Here is an 11,191-nt window from a genome sequence, read left to right on the forward strand (position 1 = left end):
AAATAATTTGAAGCACGATGAAAAAAATCATAAAATTATTAAACTCAGTGTAAAAAAAAAAAACTCTCTATGGTTATGATAACCTCGTTTATAATTTTATTCATAGTTATAAAATCTAATATAAAAATCGATCATATTCGAAGCTCGAGTCATGGATTAGATAGATTGAAATGGATTAACCCAAACTTAAATTTTATTTTTTAAGATAAAAAAACAAAAACCTCTAAAATGATGTTATTTTAAAGGTTTTAAATTATTTTTTTTTGGGAAGAAAAAGCCCAAAATAACGTGTTTTGGTAAAAGAAATCGGATTTTTTTTTTACTAATTTGCTTTAAGTTAGGCCTCGAGTTGATAGGGAAAAAATGATAGTAATAAAAGTTGAACCAAAAGACAATAGTAAAAGAGCCAAAAAGTTGGTAAAGCCACGAATACGCCAACGCATTTGGCTAAGACCTAAACGGTCTTTTTTTTTAGTAAAGTTATAATTTAGTCCCTGTATTTAATCTAGTTACAAGTTAGTCCTTTATATTGCTGTCACCTATAAGTTAACTCCTTGACTCTTATTGACCGTTGCCTTATCAAAACGTTGACTGGTTTTTCTTTAAAATAAATTATTTGGTGTTTAAATAAGAATTAAAATCACCAAATGGTGTATTTGGAATGTAGAAAAAATAGCCAACATGTGTTTTGACAGGGCAACGGTCAACCATTGTCAAGGATTGAGTAATAAATTATCAAACATGAAGGACTAAAGTATAATACAATTAGAAAGAAAGGACTAAAGTGTAATATACTCTTCTTTTTATTCTCTTTGCCTTTGGGACGTAGCCTTGAGTAATCAAGATTTCACTGGCCTTATTTATTATTTTCCAATTTAAAGCCACCGATGAGGACTCTTTATTTCAGTTTTGTGAATTAAATTTAATTTAATTGATCAGGGTCTTTGGTCCTCTTCGGTCTACGGTTTCTTTGTTTAACCAGGTCATGCTTTTGAGGTCTTCATTGAAAAATCAAGGACAGACTTATCAAACATGTGTGTTTTGCACGGACAGTGATCGGCAGTTTTATAAGGTATGTTTGAGGATATTTTCATTTTACTAAGCTTCCTTTTTTGGATACCTTCTGCTTTCTTGGGTTAGTTGGTTTTGATAGTCGACTTCTTGCTGGTTTTTTTTTTTCATTCTTGGGGTGAAGCTCTGGAGGGAGGGAACCCATATGATAGTTTTGGTGAAGAGGTATAGCTGTAGAAAATATGGGGCTGTTGGATATTTTCATGACTTCTTGCATCAGTAAGTGATATTTATGATGGGATTTGCTAGCTTTCAATCCGAGCTTAATTTATGGTTCTATGATGATAAGCAGTGATGTTATAGGTACATAGAAGATATGAGTAGACACAGAGTGTATTAGGAAAAAGATAGACAGTGCCTTGCAGAGGACTCTTGATTGCATTTCTTCCCCAAGTTGGTTCTTGTGCATAATTTGTGGCTTTATGTTGACTGATTCAAGGAAACACAGTTTACTGGGATTTGGAAGTAATGAATGGCTTGTATTTTGTTTCAAGTTGTCATCATCAAATGTGTTGTTATTTAATGCATTTGAATGATGAACACAACGAATTCGCACTGTTTTGCGTTTTTTTGCTAAAACGCACGCTAACCAGAGGAATAGGAAAAGCTAGATATGAATATGCTTGAAACTTAGTTGAAAGTTTCTTTTTCGGAAAGCAGGTGATGAGCAGCAGAGTTTTGTCTGGTCATCTCCCTTGTATCAAGTTTTGTGATTCTCTCTTTGATGTCTGTCCTGTTAATTGGTGACTTCTGAAATTTGTGTTACAAATGTCAAGTTGTAAAATTGCCTTTAGGACCTTGTTTTTCCCTCTGGTTCATGGTACAAATATGTATTTTCTTATGTTTGTCTTTGTCTAGGCATCGTTGCCTTTTCATACTTAAAAATACGTGCTTTCTTGCGATAACCTGCTCAGTTGAATGCTGCTTTCAGCGCCAAAAATTATGCACGGTTACAATCTTTGTTTGTTACTTTATAACTCTGCCCCGGTTGGTTTAGTCCTTTACTTCTGTTTATACAGATTTGCATTGTAAAAAACACCTGGATCCTTTTTTTTTCTTCCAGATTTTTTTTATGAGAGATTATGTAAACTATTTATATCTAAAATGCTGGAAAATATGAATATTTTGTTTCTAGTTTATGTGATCTTGTTCCTTTCCGATTCAATAAATTATAATCCTTGGCAAGCATTTCCAACCATAATACTAACAGGCATAGGGAAGGAAAAGAGAGAAACCATATTTATTATCATTGTTATTGTTGATGAGCTATGTGCTTTCTGGCATGACTAGTCCTACTTTTCTGAGTAAACTTCTTTCATTTTACATGATATTTTTGTTTGTTTATGGCAGTGAGCCTGCTGAACTTCTCAGCTCAAGATGTTTTCATTGTCTAAGTTTCAAAAGAGACCAGAGAATGGTTCATAAAGGTGATTTGGTTGTTATTGGAATCTCTGTTGGTTTGGCCCTTGGTATCTTGATCGCTTCACTCATATTTTTCGGCATATGGTGGTACAAGAAGCGTTCTAATGTCCAACAGTGCTCAAACGAGCGTATTCTTCCAACTCTTCCAATACGCATGAATGGCTTGGGGACAAGCAATGACTTTAGTGCATCCCTTGCAAGTTCTATTACCATCCGGGGATCAGAACACCCTCAGAAGAGCTCTCCGGTTTCTTCTTGGTGGAATCATCACAGTAAAGATCAGTTTGCTTCTGCATCAGGCATACTTAGATACTCTTACAAGTACGTAAATCTCTAAAAAGGAAGCGAAGTTCTGTTATGTGCTGCATTAAAATTCAACTTATGATACGTGTATTAACTCTTTTTTTTTTCTGGTTACTTCATTAACTACATAGAAGTTCATTTCTATATCTATTTCTTGATAAAGAAAAAGAATCCACCCCTCTTACTCTACTGAAAGATATACCTCTTGAGAAGATATTAATCCTACACAATAGTCTTTGATTTATATATTGGTTCCTTTTCTATTCAAATCTCCGTAGTCAAGAGAGTAGTGCTGTGGTAACGGTAACCAACCTCTGGTTTAGCTTAGATATGATTTTGGGTCTGGGGTATAGCACCCCACCAACTTTCTTATAGTAAACCCAAGTAGACAATACATGTAGTTGATGTATTGTAAGGCATAAGTTGATGTCCCAATTTGTTGGTTTTTCTTTTCCAGGGATATACAGAAAGCTACACAAAAATTCACAACTGTTTTGGGACAAGGTTCGTTTGGTCCTGTATATAAAGCTGTCATGCCTACTGGAGAAGTATTAGCTGTAAAGGTTCTTGCTTCTAACTCAAAGCAGGGGGAAAAAGAGTTCCAAACAGAGGTAATGCATTGCAACACTTGTACTCGAGTATATGCAGAACATATAATTACTGCAAGAGATGCCTTTCTGGCATGATTAAGAAAGCCTTCTCATTCTACACTGACAGATTTGATTGTACTGGGGCCCTTCTTTTTCTATATACTATAATACAATTTATAAATTTTGAAGGCATTTTCTAAGATAATAATGATCTACAATGCTCTGATGATATTTCATCTTTTCTAGTAGTGGCTTGCATTTTTTTAATATAACAAGGAAAAACTGTCAAACAATGATAAAAGAAGATTGATCATCACAGGGAACATTCTGGGCAAACAAGGTCTGTTTGACTATTTGTTCATAAATGCTACTGAACTCTGTGATGTTCATAGATCAATTACACTAATCCAATGAAAGGTTTCTTGTTTCAAAAGATACTCACCCAAATTTTTGGGAAAATAAGGAACTAAATACAGAAAGCCAGGCTTTTGGAGCGTTCATTGCTACCCTTTTTTGCAAATTTTACATTTATATCTACAAACTTTGCAAAAACTCTTGCATTTAATGCTATCTGAAGTTCCTAGAAAGCATATTGAGTGTTCAGTTTTTAGCCTGGTCCTGCAGATTTCTCTATTAGGAAGGCTGCATCACCGCAATCTTGTGAATTTGTTAGGATATTGTATAGATAAAGGAAGCCACATGTTGATCTATCAGTTCATGAGCAATGGAAGCTTAGCAAACCACCTTTACAGTAAGCTAAAAAGTCCTCGCTTCTTTCATTATTCTTTGTGATGAACCATCTGCTAGTATTTGTGATGAACCATGTGCTGGTATGTAACCACCAATACAAAAAGAGCATTTCTAGATTAAAATTGCAATGAATATTATGGTGTAGGGATGTCATCCTTTTTTTGGTTGTACTGATTTGTGTGGTGGTAATCTTACAATCATCTTGAACATATGCAAACATTGTTGGTTCGCTTAAGAATACTTTTAAGCCATGTTTGTTTTATAGAAATTAGTTATTTAAAAATTATTTTTCATACTTTCTGGTTTTTGTTTATTATTAGAAAAGTTAATCAACAAAAAATATTTTTCAATAAAAAAAAAAATTAGTTTGATTTACATGAAAGTATTTTCCTTTTATTTTGGACGAAAACACTTTCTAGAAGTTGTGAAAAATTCAAAAATATCTCGTTATTTGTTGATTATATCAAATTTGATATTCAATTTTTTTATTACTATATATTTTGTTTTGAATTTCTTTCAATTTCTTCCCTTAGAATTGGATTTAATTTGATTTTTATATCAATTTTAGTTTTTATTCTTTTTATTGTTATTTGTTTTTCTCTTATATTTTTTTTAATTGAAATTTTTTATCTATTATTTTTTGTCCCTATTTTTTTTATTGTTATATATTTTATTTGAAATAATTTATGAAATTGAAATATTTTTTTTAATTTCATCATTTTTCAATTTTTTTATCTATCGGATTTGTTTCCATTTTTTTTATCACCATTTGTTTTATTTGAAATAATTTATGACATTGAATTATTTTATTTTTAATTTTATTCTTTTCAATTTTTTTATTTTTCAAATCTGGTTCTTATTTTAATAAACTTGAAAAAAAATTAAAAAGTTATTTTTCAACTTATTTTCCGTGATATAGTTAAATACTAGAAATTATTTTTCAATTTATTTTTCATAATATTAATAAATATTAAAAAATAATTTACTTTTCAAGAATATATTTTTTTGCTATTCAATTCCTTGATAATGAACATTCCGACTGTGCATGTTTCCAGATGATGAAGAGCGATTTTTGAGTTGGGAAGAAAGACTTCAAATTGCTCTTGATATTTCGCATGGAATTGAATATCTTCATGAAGGGGTAGGTTGAATACAGAATCTCTTTGTCGAATGCTGGATTTGCTTGTTCCATTAATATGACCATTATTCTGGCTCAGGCAGTCCCACCTGTCATACATCGTGATTTGAAGTCAGCAAACATATTGCTGGACCAGTCAATGAGAGCTAAAGTAAGCTAGCATGCTCAAATTAACTGATTTATTATGCACAGTAATATTACCTATCTATCCCTAGATCCGCAAATTAAGAAAAACCACCATCTTGGGATTTGAAACTTTAATCTCTGCATGCAACGTGGAGATTTTTAGTTAATTGAATTTTGAGATGTTGGTGATGAGCTTTTGCAGCTAGCATATCGTTGTTTACAGTGATATTTTCTTGAGCACGAATAGCTAAAAATATTAGTTCCTAGAAAACATAGATCAAGTTTCATGTTGTGTTTCTATGATTGACCTCTGCTGCTGCCCTCATGGTAGGTTGCTGATTTTGGACTTTCAAATGAAGAGGTCTTCGATGAGCACAGCTCTGGCTTGAAAGGTACTTATGGCTACATAGATCCAGTGTACGTATCCACAAACAAGTTCACCGTGAAGAGTGACATCTACAGTTTTGGTGTTATCATCTTCGAACTTATTACAGCCATCCACCCACATCAAAATCTAATGGAATATGTTAATCTTGTAAGTCTCGTGCTCTGTTCTAACAAATAGAGGACTTTCTTTTAATAACTTACGATTGTCTAAACCCAAAATGTTCTACTTTTGTGGTTTCTATTTTCCCCCACTTTCAAGGCTGGTATGAGTCCAGATGGTGTTGATGAAATACTAGACAAGAAGCTGGTTGGAGAATGCGACATTGAAGAAGTGAGGGACCTAGCTGCCATTGCCCGCAAGTGCCTGCAAAAATTCCAAAGGAAGCGACCTTCAATAGGAGAAGTTTCACAGGCTATATTGAAGATAAAACAAAGGCTCCTCGATAGGGAAATGTCTAAAGAATTTTCACGAGTTCTAAGCAGGATAGAGGATCAACAGGTGGAGTTGAGTAGGATGGCCAGCATAAAACATGGCGACTGAATGCGCAGAGGATCCTTTTGCTCCGCTGGTTCTTTTCTCTGTTCTAATCTCTCCCTGCTCAACTTTCGTCAAACCATCATGACATACCACGATGAGTTCTTTTAGAGATGATAATGGGTATATATCCATTAAGTTTTTACTATATCCATATTCTATTTATTATTCATGAAATAAAAATTTAGATATTCATAAATATTTATATAATTTCAGGTATTTGTATATATAAGCAGTCTTATTTATCATGTCAATATATGGGTATGTATATAATATATTAGATTCAAAAAAATAAAAATGTTCCAAGTACACACACACACACACACGAACCGTGAATGCACATTAAAAGGGATTGTTGTATTGGTTGATCCAGGGATGGTCCAGTGCTCAAGTGAGATTCTATTGAGTTCTTTACCTTTGAGTTTGATTCATTGAACTTTATGCACAGCCATGATGATGAAGAACATTGAGAAGGCTCCTACCGAAAGAGAAAAAAAAAAAAAAACTAATGGGATTATAAAGAAGAATAAGAATACAGTCAATGTACGGCAGATTTTGTTGATAAAAAAAGAAATAATACTATAAACATCGTAGGTTTATTTGTATTGAAGGTTTACATATCATATTCAAAGAATACTTCATAAAGTATCCTAACATTTCATAATATATTCAAAAACTATAATGCATCAGATATTGTTATGCAACTATATGCATCAAATTTAAAGTACATCAAGTATTTAACATAGAAGTTCCTATGCTACATAAAAATAAAAAAATATCCAAGTTATTACATACTAGAATATTCAACATTCATTATTGATTAAAAATCAATAAACCTTAAAAAAAGCAAATAAAAAACTATGACAGCTGCTAGTGTGGTTGCTTGCTTCTTCCTTCTACTTTACATTCCTTGTATGCATCCTTGTCTCCCCCCTTGATTTGACACCAATCCTAGTCCTCAGACTAATGTACTTGTTTGACATCTAAGTCTAGTCAAACAAATCTGTCATTAACCTGAACAATATCTTGTGGCATATGTATTAGTAACTTATCAACTACATTAATGTTTTATTTCTATTTACGAGTAAATCTATCAAACTTGTTTGATAGTACCTGCAATTTTTCAATTATAAGAGGGAGTAGGGGGCTGGTTTGAGGAGTTTTGAGCTGAGAGAAGGTAGACTCTTCAAGATGTGATCTTTTTTTTTTTACCGATCACAACTTTAAATTTAACAACAGTTATGTCTGAGATCTTTCTAAAAATCTTGATTATTAGCTCATTGTCACACAAGGATACTTTGGTCATGATTGCTACCCTAGATATCAATCCATCAAAGGGCACTCACTTCCTTCTCAATTGTAGCTTTTTGTATGACATTAATAAAGTGAGTGGCTAGGTTGATAGGAATATCAATAGCAATACTATACATGAACTGATCATTATCAAATGTCAACTCAGTATATCTTCCAATAGGCTAGAGGTTTGTTAGCATAATTTTTGCTAACAATTGGTAAGGAGGTAGCATAGTGTTGCTTTGGCAAACCATTTTGGTACAGACAGCACACACATCACTCATCCATGTCTTTGAAGGGGCTTTTATTCCTTTATAAGAAAAGCTAGAATATTTGATTTTAGATAGCTCATATAACTTTCTAATGATAGTAGGAGACAACTCAAGGGTTTGACCTCAAATAATAAAAGTAATGGAGTGGTCATAAATATTAAAAGGCTCATAATTGGTATAAAACCCCCTAACTACTTCAACATATAGAGTAAGTTCTTCTTCAGTCTGTTTACCTCAGTATCTTTTTTTAAAGATGTCTTCTATAAAGGCATATATGGGGTCAGAAGATCACTTACCAAAACTTCTCTTTCACCTAATATGTTCTTTTTGGAGAAGTTGTTTCTGTAAACCATCTCTACACTAAAGAAAATGAAGCAATCAGTTTTTCCAGACCGTGCTATATATTTAAAGGAACTAGCCACCGTTTTGCCATCTTTTTCTGTCATTTGAATCTTAGATGGCTAGATTAGAGTCTTTTCAAGGGATGAGGTCTTATGTTCTTCCTGATCAAAAGAGCTTAAAATAGGGATTTCAATTTCTTCTTAGTATTTACTTTATAACATCCCTTTAACAAGAAAATTCATTAATCATTTTCAGAAACAATAAATCAAAAGAAGTTTATGGTGCAAATATAATGCACAGATTGTTGTAAAGATATATTATTTTTAATAATCTTCTCAAGAAATTTCAAATCATGCTAGGATAGCCTTACTATTTTTGTAGAAAGTTAAATACAAGATGGAGAAGATTAGCATATGTTTTGTCTCAAAAATTTATTTTCTATTTATCAGAAGATATCAAGTAAAGATGAAGAGATTTTCTTGAAAAATTATGAGATAAGTGCCTTAAAAGAAGAAACAAAGAGAGAAAGAGAGAAAGAGAGAGAGCTAATGATGTTTGTGTGTTTTAAAAAACAAAACCATTAATTCAGCTCTAAGAAACTATTTTTCTCTTGTTCCTACTCATATCAAGCTTTGTGGCATGCACTTATAACCTCTTTTAAGGTGATATGTCAGCGTTATGAAAAATATTGTATCTTTAGACTAATCATTTCTCTTTTTGTTTCATAAATCAGTTAGGCCACGTTATTTTCACATTTTTTTTTCTCACAAGTGTATATAATTGTACACTTAGGCAGAGATATGGACCTCCAAAAATTAACCTAATTTTTTTAGCCTAAAAAGACTCATAATTGATAATTTGGAATCAAATACTTACCTCACTGGTCAATCTTAATTCATAAACATATATCTTTTTATTTGACTAAATCAGAATGTAAGTGTGTGAGTGAGAAAGACAACAATTCTGCTTTAAAATTTGTTTCTTCATATTCTTCACTTTGATTTGAAATATGCTAGCAAGGTGTGAACATATCTTGAAAATCAAATTTTATGTCAAGGCCTAGACACAAAAGATTTTCACTCCTAACATAAGATTTGATGAACTTTATCATTTCTATTATGGAATTACTCATCTATTTCCACGGTGAGTAATTGATTTTTTCTTTAGAAATTAGAGAGTAGAATGGATTCATACTGAAGTGTTCATCCATTTCCATAATGATATGAACACTTGACTTTTTCATAAGAATATATCATGAGAGTGTCTTAACAATTTATATACTAGGTTTAACTAGTTTTAGTCAGTTCAAGTCATGTTACTCCCCCTTAACTGTTAGCATACTTGTATTTAAATCAATTTTACTTTTGCTAATAGATAGTAAAACAACTTGAATTTCTCGCAATGCTTAAGATAATACCTTTATCCGGTCTTCCAAAAGAATAACATTTCAAAAGTGAAGACCATACCAAATAAGATTTGCCTCGGTCCCAGTAGAATAAAGTTTTTTTAGATTTGAAGGTATAGATTAGATATACTTATAAGGTTTGCTTTTGTGCTTCAGTGTTAGCAACATGACACTTATGTGAAAAACATATAAAAACATAAACAAGACTTTGTACACACTTTTTTTATTTACAAATTTTATCTCTTTTAAAAATTAGAACATGTCACATACACCAATGACTTGTCTAAGAAATTCAAATTTTAGACCATTTAGAGGTTTCGTGAATAAGTCAACTAATTAATGTTCGATGTTCACATGTTCTAATGACACAATCTTCAATTCAACCAAGTCTTTAATGAAGTGATGTTTTATATCTATATGCTTAGTTCTTCATTCTTGCATTTGATTTTTAGAGATACTAATTACACTAGAATTATCATAATAAACAATCATAGTATTTTAAGAGAAACCATAATTATTTAACATCTTCTTCATCCAAAGAAGTTTTGTACAATAATTGTTTGCTACAATATAACTGACTTATATAGTGGATATTGAGCAACATTAAATGGAGTTAGAGGATATGGTCCATATGGCGATGAAGGTGCAAAAACAAATAAAAAAAAGGGCAACACATGTTTTTAGACCAATTTGGCTTCATCTTTATAACATGGAAACTGAATTAAAAGAAAAGGTGGGCTGCCCAATCAAAGCCTTATATATATGCAAAGGTCGAACCACCTAAGGCCAAAAAGGAAGCTTCTATGGATAGGAAAGGTAAATCTAAAACTTGACCTATTCAAGATAGAGAAATTAAATGCTTTAAGTGTGTACGAAAGGGACATATTGCTTCTTAGTGTCCAAATAGAAGAGTTATGCTTACAAGAGATAATAAGGGAGATAAAATCTAAAAGTGATGAGATGCCACCTTTGAAGGATTGTCATGATGAGGAGTTTGCATCTCCTGTTAAGGGGAAGGCCTTGGTTAAAAGACGTGTATCAAGTGTACAAGTTAAAGAAGATGATGTAGATTAGCAACGAGAAACATGTTCTACACTTGTTGTCACATCCGAAACAAGACATGTAACATGATAATAGATGAAGGTGGTTGTGCTAATGTATCTAGTGATACTTTTGTTATGAAATTGAGTTTGAGTTGTGTTAAGCATCCTAGACCTTATTGTTTATAATGGTTGACTGAATGTGGTGAGGTAAAGGTAATAAACAAGTACTGATTTCATTTGTTATTAGGAAGTATTCTAATGAGGTTATGTGTGATATGGTTTCAATGCATGTTAGTCACTTACTTTTGGGGTGTCCATAGCAATCAATCGGAAGGTGATTCATGATGGGTTTAGAAATAGATATATTATTGTAAAAGATGGTAAAACCATCACTATTATACCCTTATCTCCAAAACAAGTGTTTAATGATCAATTAAAGTTGAAAAGGGAATGTGAAGATGGGAAGAGAGAAAATTTAAATGAGGACATGGGTGAGAGAAAACCATTAGACTCA

At 32.1% G+C, this 11,191-nt stretch overlaps 1 protein-coding gene across 5 annotated transcripts; it reads left to right on the top strand.

The window, feature by feature from the left end:
* The first annotated feature begins 850 nt into the window (after positions 1 to 850).
* On the top strand, positions 851 to 6,576 carry LOC133698645 (calcium/calmodulin-regulated receptor-like kinase 2). Of its 5 annotated transcripts, none has more exons than XM_062121641.1 (8): positions 851 to 1,072; positions 2,422 to 2,814; positions 3,254 to 3,407; positions 4,011 to 4,137; positions 5,192 to 5,277; positions 5,354 to 5,425; positions 5,732 to 5,935; positions 6,047 to 6,576. In XM_062121641.1, exons 2-8 carry the CDS (start codon positions 2,486 to 2,488, stop codon positions 6,326 to 6,328), a joined length of 1,254 nt encoding a protein of 417 aa, XP_061977625.1. In that variant the 5' UTR covers positions 851 to 1,072; positions 2,422 to 2,485; the 3' UTR covers positions 6,329 to 6,576. The 5 variants fall into 5 exon arrangements, with proteins under 5 accessions (XP_061977625.1, XP_061977623.1, XP_061977624.1 ...); XM_062121639.1 differs by lacking the exon at positions 851 to 1,072 and adding an exon at positions 1,128 to 1,236; XM_062121638.1 differs by lacking the exon at positions 851 to 1,072 and adding an exon at positions 1,136 to 1,290.
* The last annotated feature ends 4,615 nt before the right edge of the window (positions 6,577 to 11,191 follow it).

Source organism: Populus nigra, chromosome 7, assembly GCF_951802175.1.
Source record: "Populus nigra chromosome 7, ddPopNigr1.1, whole genome shotgun sequence".
Lineage (NCBI taxonomy): Eukaryota > Viridiplantae > Streptophyta > Magnoliopsida > Malpighiales > Salicaceae > Populus > Populus nigra.

Coding starts and splice junctions, on each gene's coding strand:
- LOC133698645 (XM_062121638.1), top strand. CDS start 1,217: ATGATAGTTTTGGTGAAGAGGTATAGCTGTAGAAAATATGGGGCTGTT. Junction 4,138..5,191: donor CTTAGCAAACCACCTTTACA/GTAAGCTAAAAA, acceptor GCATGTTTCCAG/ATGATGAAGAGCGATTTTTG. Junction 5,278..5,353: donor TTGAATATCTTCATGAAGGG/GTAGGTTGAATA, acceptor ATTCTGGCTCAG/GCAGTCCCACCTGTCATACA.